The 25,170-nt window shown below is 41.9% G+C and overlaps 1 protein-coding gene across 2 annotated transcripts in view; it reads right to left on the bottom strand.

Annotated features, from left to right (window-relative positions):
• Positions 1-21,022, bottom strand: part of tpd52 (tumor protein D52) — a 35,719-nt gene extending 14,697 nt beyond the window's left edge. Inside the window, exon 1 of one of the 2 annotated variants that reach the window (XM_008108463.3) lies at positions 20,729-21,022. In XM_008108463.3, coding sequence (XP_008106670.1) covers positions 20,729-20,762 — 34 coding nt within the window. In that variant the 5' untranslated portion in view covers positions 20,763-21,022. The remainder of the gene's footprint in view (positions 1-20,728) is intronic. The other variant, XM_008108464.3, reaches the window with a different exon arrangement.
• Positions 21,023-25,170: the final 4,148 nt, after the last annotated feature.

Genomic DNA, 25,170 nt, shown 5'->3' with positions numbered 1-25,170 from the left:
GAAGTTTATATTCACCTTTCAAGAAGACAAGAATTTGTATTTCTTTAAAATCTAATATAAACAGACCCAATCAGCAACCTCCAAGACAACATCATCTCATCTCATCAGCTCATCAGCTGGTAGTTTCTCAGGCTTTGCAAACAGCATTTTGCTTTCCTACAACTAAGATTGGAGCACACATTCCCAACCCAACACAATCAGTAAGGAATCTTTAGGCCTCCTGATTTTGGTGGTCTAGGCTTCTCAGATGTTTACCACTAACCAGACTAGTGACAACACGAAGTGTTCAGCAACATCTGGAGAATCACAAGTTCCTCGGTATTGGAATATCGGACTGGAGAAGACTGAACAAAACAGATTCTTTTTCTGCAAATATACTATTCTTCCAGGAAAAAAAATTAAGAATGCATGAAAGCCAATAGGAAGCTTTCACATCTGTTTCTTAATATTCATTTGTACCCACAACATTCTATCGTCTGGATTCAGCACATGTTTAGAAGATGAAGACAAATTCCCGGTCAGGTGAGTTTTACCACGTTATACAAGCGTGTATAGTACTACAATGGACTCTCCACAAACAAAAGCTCCAGATAATTTCCACATACCAGATTGTCACATTTAGACACAAAATGGCAGTGAGATAAACATGGGTATGCTGAAACATTGTCTAAAGTGGGATGTGACCCTCTGATTTTTTTTCTTCTTTTGCATTCGCAGGAGGTTCCAGATGCCTATATGGAACCACATACACACAGTACTGTCAGGGAATCCATCCATTTTCTTGTTAATATCAGGCCAGAAGCGTTGAATTTATTACAGAGATGTTGATCAGACAGCAAAGTGGATTGCTTGTGTCCAAGGAACTTGAGCCAATTATAGTGGAGTTAACACAAATACATTGCAATGTAAAGTGGCTTGTTCAGTCTCAGACAAGCATTACCAAGCTTCTTCCATGCTGGCCATCAAGTAATTAGATTGCAGTTTTATCAGCTGAAACATGGTTCCACTGCTAATCACCTAAAATAACTGTCTGGGGAGAAATACCAAGTAGTCACTTAAATACATAATAATCTATAGAGAGGAGTCAATCAATATAATGTGTAGTAGAACCCCCCCCCCCAAATGCCTCTATATGGGGAAGGTTGCTGTATCACTTGAAATGACATGAATGCAGCAAAATATTATGTCATCGTAATTATTGTTGATGAAAAATATTTCATGCTCTAAGCTGGAAACTGTTTTTCATGTTTGCTGTAGAGTTTTCTAACTACATATTATAAATGAAAAAGGTTTAGCTATTTCTCAAGAACATATACCCTAAAAGCACAAGGTCCCACCTGATTTTGGAAGCTTAGTAGGGTCAACCCAGGTTAGAACTTGGATGGCCAATGAACACCAGATGCTGTAGGCTATACCTGTATTTACTCAAGTATAATACACCACTGAATGTAATGCACACCCCAATTTTAAAGGTGCACATTACACCAAACCGCCCCCCCCCCCCCCCCAGATTTGCCCTCAAATATAATCATAGCATGTCAAGGAGGCAGGCAGCTTGCTTGAGGTCATTTGGGAAGTCACACCCTTCTGTCAAGCCAAGGCTGGCAAACTCAACAATCTTACACAATTCCCAACAGGCCTCATATACAAGGCCTTCAAAACTTGGGGACAGGAAAAAGACCCCGAGGGCTACCCAAAAAGTAGGATCCATAGCGAAGCAGCAAGAACAGTTGGGTCAACAGCCAGGTATTCCTCCTCCTTTTCTGCTCACCACAGAGTCCTGAAGTTGTTGGCACCACTTGGAACAGCCTCTTTGCACCCCCACCCCTCCCTGAATGACGTCCAGGATTCCAGGTTCTTCCAGGACTTTTCATGCAGGTGGGTTTATGTGTGTGATTCTAACATGCCACCAAATCTAATCACACTTCTATTTTGGCAATGCAATTTAGCCAAAAGGATGAGTGTCAAACCCAAGAGAAAGGAATGGGAAAAATCACATCAATGTATTCCTTGCCTATGTAAACCCTGTAAAATGCATGGGGTCTCCATAGCTTGACCAATAATTTGAAGGAACATGCGAGCACATACACACAACACAAAAAATGAGAAGAAGCAACATTATACCATACTATATAGGATTGCAAACATTTGCATCATTCTTGGGAATGATATAAACATTCTTTTCGGGACTTTCTTCTGTTAACCTGACATCCCAGCCAATTTTAAGCAGGTACTTGGGCACCTCCTCTCATATGAAATATAACACTCAGCTTTCAAGGTTCCTCACTCAATGCAATGAAACCCTCTCGATATGTGGCTCTCCAGAAATTGAACTTCAATTCCCATCATTCTTCAGCACTGCCTATACTGTTTAGTGATCATTTAGGAGGTGTATGATTCCACTTTCATAGCATACAGCGGTACAGATGAAAACAAGGTGCAACTTAGTTGAATTAGGTAACAATTTTCGTAGGCTGTACCATGAGGGCTATTGCATGTTAGAGATGATTTCTGCCTTTCATAGGATTGACATTCAAAAAGGCAGAAGTATAAAACTTTAGCCTGTAGTACAAAGAAATAAAAAAATTGTGAGCATCCAGGAAAACCTGAGTGTTCATCTGGCATTAATCTACAAACAACCTTTTGTAAACTTTATACCACTGCTCTCTCTTTTCCAATTTTAGGGACTAAAGAGAAGACAGCAGCAGAGCTGGGACAGTGACCTATACTATAGTTTTTATTTAGATAAAAATTTAAGAGAATTTTATGTAGTCGAGGATTATCTTCTATAAAGAGCTAAAAAGTTTGATTCTGAAATGTTGTTTTCAAGCAGTTGATGAAAACAAACTTAGTTGAAAAGGCTGGAAACCCGCTCCACTTGCTGATTGGAGCTAAACAAACACATGAAAGCTACCAGCAGTAACCCACAGTGACCAACGGCCACACAATACCCCAAAACATTGCTAAAGCAAAACCACGTTGTAAAGGAGAAGTCACAGCGGCCACGTCCTGTCCACGTCGTTAGGGAGAAGTCACAGTCACTGAATTCCAGTCCAGGTCGTCAGGAAGAAGTCACAGTCACCGAATTCCAGTCCAAGGTAAACACAAAGAGCCAAAGCGATGGAGACAAGCCGGCAGCTAATGCATAAAACCAACAAAAGACAATCCAGCGCAAACCCACACAATGCCAGCTCCCGTTGCCACTAAAAATCCAGGTTAACACTTACGTCCCAAAGCAGTCTTCAATACATCTTCTGAAACAGAGATCCCAAAAAGCGCCCAACAAAACACCTTGCCGATTGCAAAGTTACATTAGCAACAAACTTACTTTTATCTACAAGTCCTCCTCTGAACTTGAGCCAGCCAACGCCCCATCCACAGCTGGTTGTTGCAAATCCTCATCAGAGCTGGAGTCACCCAACGTCCCACCTCCAGTTGCAGCCCTTCTACGATCTCTCCAGTCAGACCACCTTCTATCAAAACCCATAACTCCCCAGGATCCATCTGTATCTTCTCTGTGCCATCCCTCAAATGTACCACTGCTTGTGGGCTCCTCAAGAATCTCCCAGATCTCCTGAACCTTAGTCCAATCCATCACCTCACTCCCAGAATCTGACATCCCATCCTCCTGACTCCCAGTCCCACAATCCCCTTCAAAACCCTCAAAGGTATCATCATCAGAGGGCTCCCGGATGTATTTCCCAGATTCTCTTCCTTTGTTGCTCCTCATCAGAGTCTTGCTCACGAGCAGTTTTCCTGCCTCTACAACTAGTAGGATCTCTACTTGAAGACTCCATCACAACATTTAGTCATGACTTCCTTTTTTGAGGGGGGTCTTTTACATGATCAAATGCCTGTGCTTATACACATGAAATATGATATCAGGTGATATTTGTTGACAAAATGAAGAGGTGCCACCCTTGCCTGGCTATCCTGTTCTGTGCCTTTGGGAATCCCTGAAGGATATCCCAACTTTGCCCACAGCACCATATACATGTAATTTGTGTAAAGAATTAGAAGCTTATTTTCAGGAAAGAGGAAATAAAAGATGGCAATTCCATGTACTACAATTTCCTATTGAAAATATCCAAACGTCAGTTTCACCTCCATCAGAATACATCCTAAGAATCAGTCACCTTCCTAAATATGCAGATCTATTGAACGATTTTACCCTCCAGACAAGCAACAAATTCAAATATTTACAAATTCCCCATTTCTAGCTACATTTTGAAGAAAGTAGCCACAAATCATGTGGAGCTAGAAAGAATCTGCTGAGAGGATATTTTTTTTCACAAAAAGTCTTAAGTGTCACAAAGATAGATGTTTATTTGTTTGGACAGAATGCCATGCTAGGTATATGTAAAATAACAGAGCTCCACCTAGTGGGTTATCTTTATTCCAGACTTCTTTGTTTGCTCAAAAAAGAAAAAGAAAAAGCTTTGGCTAATGTCTATACAGACAGCATAAGCACACCAGAAGCTAGGGACCAGAGCTCAATAACATCTACAAAGCTACTTGGATCTACACAGGTTAAAATGAGAGTAACACATAGTCCTCTTGATACAGTTGAATCACATTGCATAGTTGGTGGTGAGGAAAAATGGGAGATGCAATCTAAAAACATTTAAAATCTCAGAAATTCCCTACACTGACTAGTAAGTTCCATTAATTTAATTGATATATTCTAGTTCAGACTAACAATTAGACTTAGATTTAAAGATATTTTCATACAGAGGTCTACTAGCAATGTGGGGCAAGATACACTGAATAACCTACCCCTTTCAGCTAGTCTTTACCTCCTCAATGGTATGGATTTTTGTTTTGGTTTTCTACATTTTTTAAATTCATTTTTTAAACAGACATGACACAAATAAAAAAGCAAAAATACTAAAAATAATCATACTCAAACAACACGAAAATAACAAATACAGATTTGTTTTACCAACATACAGCTCTATTCTAATTACATGTAATTCTAAAAGGCAAACATATATACATAAATTAGTTTTTAAAAAAGGATTTATTGCTTCCCTTTTGTCAGATTTTCTATAGTTTAACATTTCTCTTAATTCCTATATCCAGAAAGATGTATAGAGTTTTGTTTTGCTAGAAAGACACACACAAAAAAGACAGGAAAGCACCAGGAGGTTACAGGTTGTAGATAGCACAAGCTGGACCACAATGCTAAGTTTTACAAATGAAATAAAATTACTTCACAGTATATGATTTGTTTGGAAACAAATGTAAAAAAAAGTCTAAGGGATCAGATGTCTTAGGCTGCTGTGCCAAAAAAGAACCTACCTTAGAGATTTTGTTTTACATAAGCTTTTGTGCATTCCAGCCCACCTCATCCACTGCATGCAATATATATTTTCCATCATTGGACTATTCAGTGTTATGTTCATGGCAGGGCAAGCCTATGAAATTAGTAACTCCAAGTGACCCTATCTATGCCAGCTTTAGGCTCAAGCTTGCCATAGTGGTTGCCATAGTGCCTATCAAAAGTCCTTAAATTTCCATTCTCTCCACACTGACATTTATTAACCCCCACGCGCACGCTTTAAAACAATGGCAGGGGCCACAAGAAATCATTGTCATGTTTTTAAAACAAAAAAAATCAGCTCTGTGTTGTTGTTTTTGTTCAAAAAGAAAAGAAATAGGGCATTAAGGCAGCAACCATCTTCTCTCTCCCTTGGTAGCATAGTGGGTTAAACCCTTGTGCTGGCAGGACCGCTGACTTGAAGGTTGGGTTGCTGTCCTGAAGGTTGCCAGTTCGAATCCAACCCAGAAAGAGTGTGGATGAGCTCCCTCTATCTGCTCCAGCTCCATGCAGGGACATGTGAGAAGCCTCCCACAAGGATGGTAAAAACATCCAGGCATCTCCTGGGCAACATTCTTGCAGACGGCCAATTCTCTCACACTAGAAGCGACTTGCAGTTTCTCAAGTCGCTTCTCAAGTTGCTCCTGACACACACAAACTCTTCTATCTCCAGTATTCAGCAGCACACTTTCTGCTTTACAAACATTTGCATTTTTAAATACAGAGCCAAATGTGTCATTTTCTTCATGTTCCAGAAGTCACCTTATTTTTTTGATATGGTAAGACTCAAAGATAAAAGTTCAAAGGAGAAATTAAACACAACTGTGCTCTTTGTGAGTCATCCCACAAAGTATTCAGAAAGTGAACAGAATACATGGCAATCAATTTATGCAGCATACGAATTTTGTATGTGCCTACATGCCCTAATTTAAATTTTTTAATGCACTGAAGCGAGTTGAAGTAATACATGTGCGATGGGTTCATGATTTTGCAAACTTAACATAAAATGCATTCCACCTTTAGTTTCTATTGCTTCAACGTTTTCAGCAGAGGTTATGAACCCTGAGGCACTATGACACAATTACAGCTTGAGAGAATTATTTTGCTCCCAAATACTAATTTTCAAAATAAAAGTAAAACAAGTGGAAGGAGTATGGACAGACACAAATATTTTGTTTTTAGGATAAACCAATTTATTATTTTATTTATTTCCAATATTTCTATCCCGCCCTTCTCACCCGAATACATCCAGCTCACACCAAAAACAGTTGTGGTATCAGCTCTTGTGAAGAGAAACTTGGGAGAGCCTAGTAATTTTGTGGAGAAGCAAAAAGCTATAAAAGTGAAAAGATGGCTGTTTCTTTAAACTGTGGCTTTTATGAGTACATCTACATTGTAGAATCAATGCAGTTTGACACCACTCCCGTGGTTAAATGATATGAAATCATGGGAGCTTTAGTTTTAGAAGGCCTTTAGCCTTCTCTGCCAAAGAATGCTATTGCTTCACCAAAGTACAAATCAGAGGATTTCATAGCATTGAGCCATGGTGCATAAGGTGGTGTTAAAATGAATCAATTCTACAATGCAGATGAATCATAAGTTTGTTTTTAAGACAGCTTTATGAAAAAAAATAATGAATGCACTGTTGTCACTGTACAATTTCAAATTTTACAATGCATAATTTTATTATTGTAACTTTGGTTGTATTCATTATGCTGAGTAGCCTTGGTCAGGAAAGGTGGTCATACTGCAGATAAGCATTTCACTATAGGCAAAGGCACTATTTTCTTTGCAATATTTATAAATCACCCTTCTTGACCAAAGCCACCCAACACAGTGAATACCAGGTATTCCACTAATAGGTCATTTCACCATTAAACTGCAGTGCTTTGTCAGATTTCAAGAGACCAGCTGAAATCGGCCATAGAAATCTACTGTGTGATCTTCTGCAAATCTTATTCTCAGTCTAAGAAGGAACAAAGAACCAACCTCTTGTGAATAAAGCTTGCAGTCAAACAAAACCCTTCGATGACAAGGTCAACATAAGTCAGTCAGCTTGAAGGCACATAAAGATAAACACAACTAAAGCTCCAGCATCACAAAGAGAATGTCATATATTCATGGTGTAGTAGATATACAGTCACTCCTCTGGTCACCAAGAGAGGATTATATGACACACTAAGGCCTAAACCAATGCAACTGAATCCTTTTGATTGGAAAGCTCAGTTTTCTCCATGTTGTCAGTTATATTCAGAAAACGAATTATCCTTAATTCAGATGAGACTGCTCAATAAAATCAAGGAAGGTAGTCATAAGATATTAATCAGTGCTACTAAAAGCTAGCTTGTTCCATTGAACAGCTGTCACAAGTCTAGAATTAAGGACTAAAGTTAATTAGGACTTTAGGAAGTAATTTATTCTAGACTATTGAAATATACAGTGTTGTAAAATCAAAGTTCCCTTGCTTGCTAGGCATCTCTAGTCTTTATTCTCCCATTTAAAACTATCTAATTTTTATTCTAAAATATTTCTTCCCCAACCTTCATTAATAAGGCAGTTTATAAAACTAATGTAACTATAAACTCCAGTAACTAATTGAGCAAAAGAGATGAAGGTTTTTGATAAAAGCCTTTGGTCCTCTAAATGCTTCCATCCATAAATAGCAAAGGTTCTATCCAGCATGGCTAAGGGATTGTGTAAATCAAAATCCAAAATATATGGAGGTTCAAAGATTTTCTTCCACCAGAGTGAAGAACGAAAGAGAAAGTGATATTATTTATAACTTTCAGGCAAGCAGGAAGGTCTTAATTGTAAATCTGAGATTAGTTGAGTCTCTTTAGGGAGGCTTATCAAATTTGGAAGCCATCACACAAAGATTCTTTCCTTTGTAAATAGAAGAAATGTGTTTCCCAAACTCTGGTTTTTAAGATGTTTGGATTACAATTCCCAGAGTCCCTGATCATTGGCCAAGGCACCTGGCCCTTCAAGGCATTGAAGTTCAAAACACCAGGAGGATTAGAATTTGGGAATTACTGTTCTGGAGAAGGACCTTTTCGGAACATCAAGGAATCTGGGCAAAGAGAAGTTTCCTTGGATATTTTGGTTTAAATTATTTAAGACAATATGCATTGGCTAGACCTCTCAGCTATTACTAAGTCAAAAGAGACTGTAACTTAGCAGCAATTTGGCAAGTGTTTAAGGAAGATGTCCATCCGAGTGGCTTTGTTGGCTTGTAGAAATACAAGAGCAGTAGCTCAAAAAGCATTATTTCAAGTTTCTGCTTCACCTACACTGAAGGGCAAATTTCAGGCAACAGAAACCGCAGAAGGAAGTTTCTGCACATAATACTGGCTCACTTTTGAAAAGGAACCCATAATGCCGTTAATTTTCCTTGCTTTAGGAGAGTCATTAGTACTGGGAAGTGGTCCAAAATTCCCACTTTATAATAAGCACATCTTAAAATGTGTTTGAAGAAAGAGGATAAATTTCAGTAGTGGGTAAATCTACTTTTGCAAGACTGATTTTACAAAATCAGAAGATGAGCACTGTGAAACTGTGTAATCTTGGCAGATACAAGTACCGTAACACTGAGTCACAGATGCAACAATTCCAACTACTCAAAAGATTCAACCTTTTGATATTACTGCCATACAAACAATTATGCATTCCCAAAGTCATCTGAGGTCCTAGAGCCCTGCAATACAAATTTCTTTGTGGTACATAGTGACTGCATGTTATTCTCTTGTATAACAAAAACAGAATGACTTTCATCACTAGGTCACAGCAAACTCACATGAATTACACCAACATTAATACAGATTGAGGGCACTATTTGCTTGCTATGCTTGTTCTGCTTTTATCCATATCAAACTATGCATTACTATTATTAGAAAAGTTAGCAAGGCAAATCAGTTTAATATTCATATAACTATAATTAAGGCTTTGAAAGAAAAAGTTGATGTTGGGCATCCCTTCCCTTAACTATATTTTTTTAAATGCTAAAAACTTTTATCAAGATATTTAAGAATCTTCTGTAACTGACGATTTGAATGCAATTTCCTGCTTCTTGGCAGGGGGTTGGACTGGATGGCCCATGAAGTCTCTTCCAACTCTACTATTCTATGATTCTATGACTGTATCTTTTATTTTAAACAATAGTATTGTTTTTTAGTCCATTCAGCCACGGGTAATGGAAATGACAAATAACAGTTTTGCATTTAACTATTTATTTGTCTATCATTGAAAGCCAAGAATTACATGCATGTAAATCAGGGTTGGAAAAGACCCTGGGGGGTACTCAGTCCAATACCCTGCCATGGAAAAATACACAATCCAAACATTCATGACAGATGGCCTTCTACCCTCTGTTTAAATATGTCCACTGAAGGCGACTTTACCACACAAGGTCGCACCCTAGCAAAATGGGGAAATATAACCCTTTGCATTTCTTTCACCACCTTGCTTTGTTTGTCAGCAGAAGACACGAAATCCAGGACTCTTAATGAAACACCATCAAATCAGATGGCTGTATTACTGTTAAAGAGTTTCAGTACAATCAGTGCCTTTCTGTTGCTTCAGGTTGGTTTCCTCTGAAATATTCAATCATTGCCTGAAATATTTTAATGTATAGTCAGTTGCCTAAACTTCAGTGCAAAATATGAGTACAGCAGTCCCCAAGTTACAAATATCCAAATTACAAATGACTCATAGTTAAGAATGGGGGTGAAATAACGGGCAGTGAGAGAAACCTACCCCTAATAAGGGAAATTAAATCCTGAAAGGGTTATCATAGGGAAAAGGTGTCTCCACTGAAGCTTTTTCAGCAATCCTTGCTTCTACAACAAGCCACATTTTTCAAAATCCAATTATCCCAGGGACAGAAAGTAAGGTGAAATCTTCTCAACAGGGGCACAGACAGCAAAACAAACACCACAGGAGTGTTCACCCTTCCCTATGCTATCCAAAGTGTGTATACACACACACACACACACACATATACATACATAGCTGGAGTTGAACTTTAAAAGGAGCCCCCGGTAGCACAGCAGATTAAACCACTGAGTTGCTGAACTTGCTGACAGAAAAGTTGACAGTTTGAATCCGGAGAGTGGAGTGAGTTCCCACTATTAGCCCTAGCTTCTGCCAACCTAGTAGTTCAAAAACATGCAAATGTGAGTAGATCAATAGGTACCACTCCAGCAGGAAGATAACAGTGCTCTATGCAGTCAGGCTGGCCACATGACCTTGGAGGTGTCTACGGACAACACCAGCTCTTCGGCTTAAAAATGAAGATGAGCACCAACCCCCAGATTTGGACACAACTGGACTTAATGTCAGGGAAAAACCTTTGCCTTTACCTTACACTTAAAAAATGTTCTGACTTACACACAAATTCAACTTAAGAACAAACCTACAAAACCTAACTTGTTTGTAACTTGGGGGCTGCCTGTAGTCAGAACTAAAGGCCTGTACAGTTTCTGACAACTGGAATAAATTCAAGCAGTAGCAAGGGGCAAAGGGGGGGGGGTGCACAGCATCAGCTCTGCTGAATAGCCAGGCTCCTCCCTCCACCGGCTGTCACCTCGCAACAGCTGCCACACCATCAAGTTACAGTAAAGGCAGAAAGAGAAAACAATCAGGCTCTTGCCACCAGCAACCACTTGCTCTTCTCCTCTGTGAAACCAGTGTCCATTCCAGCTGGTAATATAAAAATTTTGTAGCAAGCCACTGGTGCCCACCTTTGTTTTCCTCCCCTTCCTCCTTCTCTGTTGTTTTCCTTTTGTGGTGAATCTTTTAGATTCAAAATCTGAGGTCAGAGATTATTATTGATTTGAGCAGTTTTTATTGATTACACTGCTCTTAGTCTTTTCTTTTTGTTTGAATAGTAGGATAAGTAATTTTTTAAAAGCTTCTGAATGACAAAAAGATCAGACACTCCATCATTCCCCCTGAAGCAGCAAAGACTACGATAGCAGACCCATCCATTACAAAAGCCTGTCTGTTCCATTCTCAACATTTTTGTTTTGTGTCTTCATGTCCGGTCCAACTTAAGATGACCCTATCATGGGATTTCTTGGCAAGATTTGTTCAGAAAAGAGTTGCCTTTGCCTTTCTTTGAGGTTAAGATAGTGTGACTTATCCAAGGTCACCCAATGGGTTATCATTGCTAATTGAGGATTTGAATAATGGTAGTGCAATATTAAAATCAATATGCCACGTTGATTCAATATTACTGCCACATACCGTATGTAATGTATGGGAGCCCCCGGTGACACAGCAGATTAAACTGCTGAGCTGATGAATTTGCTGACCAAAAGGTTGCCAGTTCAATCCACCGATGGGGTGAGCTCCCGGTGTTAGCCCCAACTCCTGCCAACCTAGCAGTGCGAAAACTTGCAAATGTGAGTAGCTCAATAGGTACCGCTCTGGCAGGAAGGGAATAGTGCTCCATGCAGTCATGCTGACCACATGACTTTGGAGGTGTCTATGGACAATGCCAGCTCTTCGGCTTAGAAATGGAGATGAGCACCAAACCTGAGTTGGACACAACCAGACTTAATGTCAGGGGAAAACCTTTACCTTTACCTTATGTTATGTATGCACTTCCATATCATCTTAACTTCTTGATCAGTGCTTTTCAAACTATCTGCTATGTCCTGTTAAAACTTCTCAACATTACTGCTATGTATAACATACATTATTCAACATATACACTGCCAAGTTCTCTTAACTTCTCAAACAGTGCTTCTCAAACTATCTACTATAGCAAACCCAATGTGCTAGTTGAGATAAGATATCTAAGCCTGTTGTGCTTTAGTTTGCTGATTCAATGCATTTTGCAATTGCTTTGTACTATGATATTCTTTCAGCCCAATGAAAGTTGCAGTCTTGAAAGCCATGCTTAATTTCTTCAAAAGGCATGAATCCTCTACTTTCCGTTCTGGAAACTCTGCCACCCAAATGCATTCATACTGATAAGTAACATTTTGAAACAGCACTCTGTCGAAGCTTATTCAGCAGAACACCAGCCATGCAAGGATGGGAAAATGAGGCAGGCACTTCACAGTTTTCTTTTTCTGTCTATGCAGCATTTCAAAGCTAATCAATTGTAGAAAAGATCAGGTTCATAATAGGTATATAAGCTGTTCTTTTTTGTTTGCTACCATCTTTAGATTTTGGCACACCCAACTGTGCAGCTGTTTTATATAAAACTTCCTTGCTCTCAAGTGTTACTTTTCTGACATTGGGAAACCCACAACAGGGAGCCAACACAAAATGTATGCAACTGTTTCTTTCATGGAAAGTCTCTTTTTTTGGTTGGGGGGGGGGGGGGGAGAAAGCAGAACAGACTTCTTCTGCCTATCAGTTCCAAATAGATGGGTAAAAACTGGAAGAATGCCAAACAGATTATCTGTACATATAATAAAAACAAAAAATGTGTATGTGTGTATGTGGCGGAGGTGTCCACTTACACAGCCTCCATAAACAGCTATATTTCCCACTGAGCAGGAGACACCAATGGCCCTCTCTCCACTGACATGCAGGTTACGGTGAGCACCACGTAGCCCAAGCCCTGCCAGAGTCCTCTAGACAAGTGAAGGCTTTCATACAGGGACAATTTCATCTTAGATGTTACGTTTAGCCTCCAGAAAGTACATCCCAGAGTTCCTTAATTTGCATGACCTTGCCCACTGCATCTCCCTTAATCCTTTCTACCATTTCCTATGGAACAAAGCAAACAGAGGAAATGATCAGCAACTGAACAAGAGGATTGGGGAGAATTCACTATGATTTACAAGAGTTGTACTTGATCTACATCCAGAGAGCACTGTTAATCCAACCAATGATGGATCTGGACCACACTTGCCACGAATGATGGGACTTGCAGTACCTTCACTGCCCCCTCCCATTGACAATGGACTGGGACCAAACTTGGCACAGAGAAGCCCCATGACCAACTGAACATACTTCAGGAGTTTCTGGGAATGGACCTTCATTTTGGGAGTTATAGTTCACTCTTATCCAGAGAGCACTGAACCCAGCCGATGTCAGATATGAACCAAACTTGGCACACAGGCTCCAACATGGCCAACTGCGAACACTGTCAGGGTTTGGGTGTGATTGCCCTGGGAATCTGGAAATTGTAGTTCACTCTTATCCAGACAGCACTGAACCCAGCCGATGACGGATCTGGGCCAAACTTAACTGATATTACCTAAATCCCAAAACAAACAATGCCTTCTTCTAATAACCTGGGCATGGCCTGATCCCCAAGCTAGTGTGAAAATAAAGTGAAGCATTCATAAAGACTACATGAAAGGTACAATTTTCCACATATGTACCATTATAGCCCGACAGTTTGAGTTGTAATGGTACATATGTGGAAAATGGTACCTTTCATGTAGTCTTTATGAAAATGAAGCAATGAAAAAAACAAAGGTTGTCGTCAGTAGGCAGAAAATTGTGCTTATCTGTCATAAAGGGGGGTGTATTGTGTGATGGGCATGCATATGCTCCTACCTATATCAATGGATCCCGCTGAGATCAATCTTTCACTACTATACATTAAGATTCCTGTAACTGAGGAACCATATCCACAGTTTCACTTATCCACACCCAGGAGGAAAATGGCCTTTCTAGGAATTTGCTATGCCCTCCAGGAGTTTTTATGATACTTTTACCCCAGTCCTGAATGCAACATAGTAAAAAAGAAATCAGGAACATAACCTAATTTGAAAACCATATTTATACACACTTGGAAGGTTTTCAAGTCATATGGTGTGGTTCCTTGGACATATTCCCACAATGGGTGACTGAGCAAACAGGGAAAGTTCTAGAGACTGTATATACAGGATAAAGATTTGCAGGAAATCCTTACTATGGTATCTTCTAAACCACATTGCTCTAACACAGCGTTTCTCAACCTGGAGGTCGGGACCCCTAGAGGGGTCACGAGGGGGGGGGGGAGTTCAGAGGGGGTCACCAAAGACCAGTATTTTCTGTTGGTCATGGGGGTTCTGTGTGGGAAATTTGGCCCAATTCGATTGTTGGCAGGGTTCAAGGGGTTGACTGCAGGTGAACTATAAATCCCAGCAACTACAGCTCCCAAATGTCAAGGTCTATTTTCCCCAAATTCCACAAGTGTTCAGATTTGGATATATTGAGTATTTGTGCCAAGTCTAGTCCAGATCCATCATTGTTTGAGTCCACAGTGCTCTCTGGATGTAGGTGAACTACAACTCCCAAACTCAAAGTCAATGCGCACCAAACCCTTCCAGTTTTCCTATTGGTCATGGGAGTTCTGTGTGCCAAATTTGGTTCAATTCCATCATTGGTGGAGTTCCAAATGTTCTTTGATTGTAGGCGAACTATAAATCCCAGCAACTACAACTCCCAAATGACAAAATAACCCACTAGTATTGAAATGTGGGCGTATTGGGTATTTATGCCAAATTTGGTCCAGCGAATGAAAATACATCCTGCATATCACATATTTATATTATGATTCATAACAGTAGCAAAATTACAGATATGAAGTTGCAACAAAAATAATTTCATGGTTGGGGTCAACACAACATGAGGAACTGTATTAAGGGGGTCACGGCATTAGGAAGGTTCAGAACCACTGCCCTAACAGAACATGTTGAAGGAGCTTTAAAATGCTATGTCTGAAGTGGCTTAAATGCTATTTTCTAACAATAGGTACCTGTGAAAGAGCATGTGCATATCTTCAATGGACATCAGGGGTGGAAAGAGAGGGCTAGGAACACACATTCCCCATCCTCTTCCATGCACACAATGGGCGCAGGAGAATTTCTCAGCAAGGTTTTAGTATCTTAACCTTTGAAAATTACAGGTAGAGCCTAATAGAATCAAATTATGAACACCAAGCATTAGGTATGGTTGGCATGTCTGGTGCCTGGTTTTCAGAATTGGATTCTCATAGGCATCAAAAAGCCAACAAACTCATTTTTATCCCAAGGCGCTTTATTTTCTGTAATCTCCAAACTTCTCTCATGCCAATACTAATCATTCCAACAATCTCATACTTTCCCCCAAGATTGTGATACACATTCCCAAGACTGGGGTCATCCAGGAACAATAAGATTCTTGTGACATGCTACTGACCCTTGAGCAGTCAGCACTTTTCAGTGAAGCCATAGTGATAGGCTTCCTTGATTAGTGAGAATAAGCCTAATTCATTAACAAGACTAAGCATACAGAGTCACGCTAAGCCTGGAATCCAAGCATCATTTTTAAAGATCTTCCCAAGCCATTTGCTTGCTCCAAAGGAAGAGATGCAATCAAATGAAGAAAGTACTGAACTGATAAAATATGGTTTAGTATAAACTTGCAAGTTAAAATTAGAATATTTTCTATTTACTCCATGAACTTAAAATTGAGTTCAATTTTAAGCTAATACAGCAACAGCATGCTTGCACTGCAAAATTCATACAGAAAGTTAAAGTTATACCACTGACAGAAGAAAATGACACTGATCAAAAGTAGTCCATGATGCAGTCATAACTTTAAAACAAAAAATAGGCAAATGGTATAATCCTATGTGTGAGACAATTCTTGAGAACAGACATCGGACTGGGCTTCCTAATTTACTAATACACCAATACCAATCTTTTAAAGGATATTTTCAAGAAAATATTGCTGATTAATGTATACAAAAATACATCACTAAAAGTCAGTTAACACTAACACTGCCTTAAACAGTGCAAGAAACAAGGGTCATTTCTCCCAGGCCAGTGCATATTAGGTTAAGGTAAAGGTTTTTCTCTAACATTAAGTCCAGTTGAGTCCAACTCTAGGGGTTGGGTGCTCATCTCCATTTCTAAGCCGAAGAACCAGCGTTGTCCGTAGACGCCTCCAAGGTCATGTGGCTGGCATGACTGCATGGAGCGCCATTACCTTCCCGCCAGAGCGGTACCTATTGATCTACTCACATTTGCATGTTTTCAAACTGCTACATTGGAAGAAGCTGGAGCTAACAGCGAGAGCTCACCCTGCTCCCCGGATTCAAACCACTGACTTCAGTCAGCAAGTTCAGAAGCTCAGCAGCTTAACCCGCTGCGTCACCGGGGGCATATTAGTGAGCCCAAAATGAGGCAATATCACTTCCAGCGGCCATTTTGGTTGATTTTAGCAATATTTGGCCAGGGAGCAGGCTCTGGCGAAGAAAACAATTTTCTGGTACTTTTGGCAAGTTTTCAGATAGAATAATAATAAATCGTAAAAAAAAATCAACCTGAATCTTACAGGTCACAATGCTTCAGGGGATTTCAGGTCAATGCTTAGGGTCACATTCTGCCCACTGCTGATTAAGGAATTTTACTTGGTGCTAGGAATGTATTTTGCAATATGGCTTTAGATGTGTTTTTAATTAAGACACTGTCAAAACCTGGACATAATGTCTGCAATCAAGCTACAGCAACAAGGGTGTGGTGGTCTTTACTGGTTTTAGGGCAGTGGCAAAGATGCCATATTTATGTACGTTCTAACAGAGCAACTTGCATGGCAGCAGCATGCTAGCTAATGGCCGCCAAAGGGATCTTGTAGCACTTCTTAGACTGAGAGGAAGAAGTTGGTAGCATATACTTAAGTAGATTTAAGTCTACTTCATCAGATAGTCTGGGACTATTAATGACCATTATTACGCATGCCTTAATTTTGAAAGGCTGTTGTATTTTATATGGCAGTCTTAACTCCAGGTGGTCATGATATAAAGCAGAAGTAAATACATTTACATTGGGCACTATTTCAATAGACTCAAGTGTCCTTAACCATTTGCTGAATTGTTGTAAGGCTATGTAAGGCTATGGAACAACTTTCCCCATGTTTTTCGAAACTGAAATGTTCACTCTGTTTTACTGTTCGATGGAAGATTCCTCATCACATATGGCTGCTCTCTTACATACGACATTCCCATGCACTTCAGTTTGTTTATTTTATCACTTGATTCCCTAGCAGTAGTTCTGCTAGAAACTCAGCTGAAGGACAACTGTACTCCCTCCTGCTTGTCTGTTGACGTCACAGGGTGAATCTACACTGTAAAATTAATGCAGTTTGACACCACTTTAATGGCCATGGCTTAATCCTATGGAAGTCTGAGAGTTGTATTCTGCTGAGGCACCAGTACTCTTCGGAAGAGAAATCCATAGACCTCGCAAAACTCCAACACCCAAATGCCACCCCACCACCATGCAGAGAAATCAATAGTATTCCCATGAAAGCAGTTTCTTTTTGTTCCTTTGCCCTGGTTTCATCCAGCACTGATCCTTATCAGACACTGCTTCTTATCAATGCATCCCATCAGATGAGGTAGGAAAAAAGCCCTTGGATCAGACTGATCTGCACTTAGCAGATCTTTGTGGCCACCATCCCAGATGGTTCCTGGGGTGCCTGTGTAGACATCGTGCAGTGAACCAGTTCTTTTTAATCTACTTTCTCAGAGAAAGTGAATAGAAACCCTTCCCGAACCAGTCCTGAAGATGAAAACCCATTATATGGCCAGAAACAACTTGTGTTGTTTGCACACAGCAACAACAGGATTTTTTTTTTCAGTAGCAACTTGAGAAACTGCAAGTCGCTTCTGGTGTGAGAGAATTGGATGTCTGCAAGGACGTTGCCCAGGGGACACCTGGATATTTGATGTTTTACCATCCTGTGGAAGGCTTCTCTCATGTCCCCGCATGGGAAGCTGGAGCTGACAGATGGAAGCTCACCCCATTCCCCTGATTCTAACCACCAACCTTTTGGTCAGCAGTGCTGCCGGCACAAGGGTTTAACCCATTGCGTCATCGGGGACTCCAACAACAGGAATATAAAATAGGAACAGCTCATGGATTTGGAATGTCACATTTTGGGATAAGGCACCCTTCAAATAAAAAATAGGTTGCCTATTATCTAAAAAGGGAATTATAAAAGCATCTGCCAATGTCAATGAAGCAGGGGAAAGGTCTGTAAGATTTTGAACAATAATAGTACTGCAGTCTTATTGAGTGATGTTATTATAAAGAGATAACACTGACAGTCATCACAGCACACGGAGGAAGACAGGTTGGCCTAGCTTCAGAAGGTTTCAGATATGCCCTTGAAGCTGTGGAAACAATACAGTGACTTGCAGTATCAAAAAGGCTATTATTTTTTTAATAACATGGACTACACCACAGGACAGCTCATGTTACATTTGTTAGTTTTTACAGTGTTACCGGACTCCTGTTTTTGCAGCAATGAGCTACTGTGATGACGATTAAGGTTCATTGTAAAGATTGCCATGAAGTAATAATTACATCCAGTTCTTGGCCCAAGCCAGAGAAATGCAAGGAGCAAACTCTGCCTGCCTCCTGTTTGAAACCCTTCCTGCTTCTGTGATGCCTGAAAAATCATTGAGAAAAAAAAGCTATTTTATGCTACACAACCAGAATACGTGATCACTATAAAATCTGTGATTGCTACTGATCACTTGAAGACATACGCTTTTGTTTGTGTAGTCAACATTTAACAACTGCTATGAATGAACATTTCATATGCTTTAGCAGAATTCTCAGTCCCCTGCTCAATCCAGCTGAAGCAGAGGAAGGCTTCAAGGAGGCACGTTCAGGCATTTCTGTTTTCTAGTCACACCCCTCCAGCCTAATATTATTTCAGCCACGGGCACTTAGAAATTGGGAAACCAGAAGTGAAGCAAGAGAAACAAAGGACACTTTCAGAATATAACACAAGAGTTGTACTGGAATCAGAGCAAAGGTTGGTCTGATCGAAATGATCTGGTCACGGTTGAGTAACGGGACAGATTTTGATTTGTTTTGCAAATTCACTCTGCTTTCTTTTCCGAACACTCAAGGGGATGGATGCATTTTCAATTACAAAAGAACATGCAGTGCTCCAGATGCTTTCGGACGACAATTACCATTTTCCATCGCCACTGCCTGATGTGTCAACGACATGCGGGTGTGGAGAAGAGCAAACCACAGACCACCTATTACAATGCAGCCTGAGACCTGTCACTCACATGCACATTGGAGGACCTTCTTATGGTAACACCAGAGACACTCCAAGTGGCCAGTTACTGGTCAAAGGACATTTAGTATAATGCCAAGTTTATAACTTTGTGTTTCTAAATACATTACAACTGTATCCTTGCTTCTGACATGATAAATAAAAGTAAAACCACTGCCTGATGGAAATCAATTCAACATCTGGAAGGCCACATGTGTCCCAATCCAGTTCTACTAAAATCCCTTTTACTTTTTCTGTTATTTGGGCTTAAATAAACACATAATGAGGCATCGGTATTACCATATGGCGCAAAGCATCTCCCAAATTCTGTGTCCAGTGCTCCAGAAAACACAAACAAGTGAGAGAAGTGAACCTCCCAAAGACAAAACTCTAGGGCTCCTGCCAGAAGACCACTCAGTCAAAAAAATGAAGTTGAAATTCTGTTGAAATTGTCCACATGTTTGTGGATTTCAATGGCTTCTCTGTGGACAATTTCAACAGAAAGGAGGACACCATGAAAATGAACAAAATCTGGCCAACTCTAAAATCTGGACAGTAAATAAAGAACAATATTCTGAAAACTGGCAAATTCAAGACATGAAACAATCGGGGCCAGATAACACCTCCCAACAAAGGATTCCTCCAAGCAGGAAGCAGCCAGGCCTTGAAGCTGCAAGGCTTTTCAATGCTAATCAAAGTGATTGATTGCAACATTCAAACACACATTATTCCACAGATATATAAACCTCCCTTGCCTAGTTTCCAACAGACCTCATAACCTCTGAGGATGCCTATAATCGATGTGTGCGAAACATCAGGAAAGAATGCTTTTGGAGCATGGCCATACAGCCCGGAAAACTGCAGCAACCAAGTGATTTCACTCGGCAGTATTGTGCATCCCCAAACTACAACCTCAGTGGTTCCACAGCATTGAACCGTGGCGGCTAAAGCGGTGCCAAACTGCATCCGTTCTCCCGTGTGGGTGCGCCCTTGCTTGTCCCCCTCTTGTGGCCACAACGCAGCGCCTGGTCACGCCTCCTTTTCCTTCTCTTCCTAGGTTCTCCTTCGCCCACCTGCCTCCCAAAGCGCACTTTTTTGGGAACCATTCCCGGGTTGCTGAGCTTCTCTTTGCACACACCCCCACCCCCACCCGTGACCCGTCCCTTCCCCCATCTGTTGCAAAGAAGAGAAAACAACCGAGGAAGCGGCGGCGCCTCCCTTTTTTTTCCTGGGCGCAAAATGCAAACTCAGCGCGCACCGCTGCAAAGGGGGGGAAATTGAGGCAGGGAGTAGAGCAACATTGTTGTTTTTTTCCTCCCCGGGAGGAAGGCGAGCAGGGCACCGAAGAACTAGAATGAGCCATGGTGGCTTTCCCCAGTCTGGTCTGCCTTGCCTTACCTTGCTGGCAGCTGGGGTCCATTTCTGCAGCCATCTCGCTTCTTCCTCCAAGAAAAAAACCAGGACTCAATTGGTGGGCAGGACTTAGGCAGGAGCGGGAGGGGGGCCGTCGAAGGGCTGCTGCTGTTTCTGCTTCTCCTCCTCCTCCTCCTCCTCCTCGGCAGCCGCGCCGTCCCGTCCTGTCTCCGCCTCTCCTTGGGCTTGGCTTCCCCCTTCCCTTCCCCTTCCCTTCCCCTCTTCGCCCGGGAAAAGGGCGGCTTCCCTCCGGCCTCCACGTCAACGGGGCGGGGAGGAAGCCACCTGACCGCCGGCGATGCTGGAGGGAAGGAAGGAAGGAAGGAAAGAAGGTGCACCGCCCAGGTGCCGCCTTCCTGGTTTCCTCTTGTTTCAGAGGGGCGCAAAGTTGGAGTGTCCCCCCTGGGCGCCCCAGTGTTGTTTTTGCGCCTCTGACAGCAAGGCACAGAACAAGCCATGAGAGTAAAGACAAAGATCCACCCAGTGTGCTTACCACACCTCAAGGGAACCACTGACCGCATAGGCAAGCTGATGAAGAAACACAGCCTACAAACTATCAACAGACCAACTAGGAAAATCCATCAAATGTTACATTCAGCGAAGGACAAGAGGGATCCTCTCACCTTTGCATACACCACGCAGCTGTGGACAAGTCTACATAGGGACCACCAAATGCAGCATTGCCCAAACACAAGTCAAGGAACATGAAAGGCACTGCAGACTAACTCAACCAGAGAAGTCAGCCATAGCAGAGCACTTGATGAACCAACCTGGACACAGCATATTATTTGAGAACACAGAAATTTATTTATTTATTTACAGTATTTATATTCTGCCCTTCTCACCCCGAAGGGGCCCCAGGGCGGATCACATTATATACATATAGGGCAAACATTCAATGCCCATATACACATAGAACCGAGACAGACACAAACGCAGAGGCAATTTAACCTTCTCCTGAGGGGATGTTTGATTCTGGCCACAGGGGGGAGCAGCTGCTTCATCATCCACTGTGACGGTACTTCCTCATTCCACATTGTAAATTAGTTAAATTTGCCTCCCCACTTTATAAGTGGTACCTTATTTCCTACTTGATAGATGCAACTATCTTTCGGGTTGCTAGGTCAGCAACTAGCAGGGGCTATTTTTAATTTTTTTAATTGATGAGTGCTCACCCCGCCACAGGCTGGCCTCAAACTCATGACCTCAGCAGGCTGCTCACCAGCTTTATATATGCTGATGACCTTGGCCTTACAACACAAGCAAAAGATTTTGAAACAGTTGAAAAGCAACTCACCAATGCCTTGAAAGATCTCTCCAGCTACTACAAAGAAGCCTAGCCTACACCTGAAGCCTAACCCTGCCAAGACACAAGTGTGTGCTTTCCACCTACGTTACCGCGAAGCCAACAGGAAACTGAAAGTTACTTGGGAAGGCCAAGAGCTCGAACACTGTTTCCATCCTAAATACCTTGGTGTCACCTTAGACCGAACACTAACATATAGGAAACACTGCATGAACACCAAGCACAAAGTAGCTGCACGCAATAACATCCTGCGGAAACTGACTGGCAGCGCATGGGGAGCAGACCCACAAGTAATAAGAACATCAGCCCTGGCCTTGTCTTTCTCAACTGCAGAGTATGCCTGTCCTGTTTGGCACAAGTCTGCCCATGCAAAGCAGGTGGACATAGCACTGAATGAAACATGCAGAATCATCACGGGATGCCTTAAACCTACGCCTGTTGATAAACTCTACAAGTTAGCTGGCATTGCCCCTCCTGACGTGCGACGGGAAGTTGCTGCTAACGGTGAGAGAAAAAAGGTTGAACATTGTGAAAGCCACCCACTGCATGGCTATCACCCTCCTCCCACCAGACTCAAATCAAGGAAGGGCTTCATGAGAACCACCACTCCTCTTGATGTTCCTCCAGCAACAGCAAGGGTGTCCCTCTGGGCAGCTAAACCTGGCAATTCTAACTGGATGGCCCCCCAAGAGGGTCTTCCTCCAGGGGCAAACCAAGAATGGGCAACTTGGAAGTCCCTGAACAGACTCAGAAGTGGAGTGGGCAGATCAAAAGACAACTTGGCAAGGTGGCACTACCTGGAGGAATCCTCCACCTTGTGTGACTGTGGAGCTGAACAAACAACTCAGCATATGTATGCTTGCCCACAATGCCCTGCCTCATGCACGGAGGAGGAGTTGTTTAAAGCTACAGACAATGCGGTTGCTGTTGCCCGCTTTTGGTCCAAAACTATTTAGTTGCTTGTGATTTTTTTTTATTTCCATTATTTGAAATGTATTTGCTGTACAATGCTTTTGACACGAAATAAATAAATAACCAGCCTGCGCCACAGCCCGGCCCACTCCAACAACTATCATGTCAGACTAGTCAAACAAGTCAAACACGCATTCTGGACTTTAAGAGAGCTGACTTCCAAAAAATGAAGGAATTACTGAGCGGCATTCCATGGACGCCGATATTAAAAAACAAGGGAGTTAAGGATGGATGGGAGTTTTTCAAAAGTGAAATACTCAAGGCGCAAATGCAAACAGTGCCAACAAAGAAGAAAAATAAGACAAGTGCAAAGAAGCCAGAATGGATGTCCAAAGAACTTCTAACTGAGCTAAAGCTCAAAAGTGACATGCACAAGAAGTGGAAAAGGGGAGAAATCACCAAAGAAGAATTCAAACGTATAGCCAACACCTGTAGGGAAAAGGTTCGCAAGGCTAAAGCGCAAAATGAGCTCAGGCTTGCCAGGGACATAAAAAACAACAAAAAAGGCTTTTTTGCTTACGTTGGTAGAAAAAGGAAGAAAAAGGAGGCGATAGGGCCATTGCAAGGAGAAGATGCGGTGATGGCGACAGGGGACAGGGAAAAGGCAGAACTACTTAATGCCTTCTTTGCCTCGGTCTTCTCAGAAAAAGAAAGCCATCTTCAACCTCAGCAACACGGAATGGACGAAGGATTGGGGGATATCCAACCCCAAATAGGGAAACAAGTTGTCCAGGAACACTTGGCCTCTCTAAACGAATTCAAGTCCCCAGGGCCAGATCAGCTACACCCAAGAGTACTGAAGGAACTAGCGGAAGTTATTTCAGAACCACTGGCAATTATCTTCGAGAATTCTTGGAGAACGGGAGAAGTCCCAGCAGATTGGAGGAGGGCGAATGTGGTCCCTATCTTCAAGAAGGGAAAAAAGAACGACCCAAACAATTACCGTCCGGTCAGCCTCACATCAATACCAGGCAAAATTCTGGAAAAGATCATTAAGGAAGTGGTCTGCGAACACTTAGAAACAAATGCGGTCATTGCTAATAGTCAACACGGATTTACCAAAAACAAGTCATGCCAGACTAATCTGATCCCTTTTTCGATAGAGTTACGAGTTGGGTCGATACAGGGAATGCTGTGGATGTAGCGTACCTGGATTTCAGTAAGGCCTTCGACAAAGTCCCCCACGACCTTCTGGCAAACAAACTAGTAAAATGTGGGCTAGACAAAACTACGGTTAGGTGGATCTGTAATTGGCTAAGCGAACGAACCCAAAGGGTGCTCACCAATGCGTCGTCTTCATCATGGAAAGAAGTGACAAGTGGAGTGCCGCAGGGCTCCGTCCTGGGCCCGGTTCTGTTCAACATCTTTATTAACGACTTAGACGAAGGGTTAGAAGGCACGATCATCAAGTTTGCAGACGACACAAAACTGGGAGGGATAGCTAACACTCCAGAAGACAGGAGCAGAATTCAAAACGATCTTGACAGACTAGAGAGATGGGCCAAAACTAACAAAATGAAGTTCAACAGGGACAAATGCAAGATACTTCACTTCGGCAGAAAAAATGGAAATCAAAGATACAGAATGGGGGACGCCTGGCTTGACAGCAGTGTGTGCGAAAAAGACCTTGGAGTCCTTGTGGACAACAAGTTAAACATGAGCCAACAATGTGATGCGGCTGCTAAAAAAGCCAATGGGATTCTGGCCTGCATCAATAGGGGAATAGCGTCTAGGTCCAGGGAAGTTATGCTCCCCCTCTATTCTGCCTTGGTCAGACCACACCTGGAATACTGTGTCCAATTTTGGGCACCACAGTTGAAGGGAGATGTTGACAAGCTGGAAAGCGTCCAGAGGAGGGCGACTAAAATGATGAAGGGTCTGGAGAACAAGCCCTATGAGGAGCGGCTTAAAGAGCTGGGCATGTTTAGCCTGCAGAAGAGAAGGCTGAGAGGAGACATGATAGCCATGTACAAATATGTGAAGGGAAGTCATAGGGAAGAGGGAGCAAGCTTGTTTTCTGCTGCCCTGCAGACTAGGACACGGAACAATGGCTTCAAACTACAGGAAAGGAGATTCCACCTGAACATCAGGAAGAACTTCCTCACTGTGAGAGCTGTTCGACAGTGGAACTCTCTCCCCGGGGCCGTGG

The sequence above is a fragment of the Anolis carolinensis genome, chromosome 4, assembly GCF_035594765.1.
Source record: "Anolis carolinensis isolate JA03-04 chromosome 4, rAnoCar3.1.pri, whole genome shotgun sequence".
Classification (NCBI taxonomy): Eukaryota; Metazoa; Chordata; class Lepidosauria; order Squamata; family Dactyloidae; genus Anolis; species Anolis carolinensis.
This window is presented reverse-complemented; position numbering and strand designations above follow the sequence as displayed.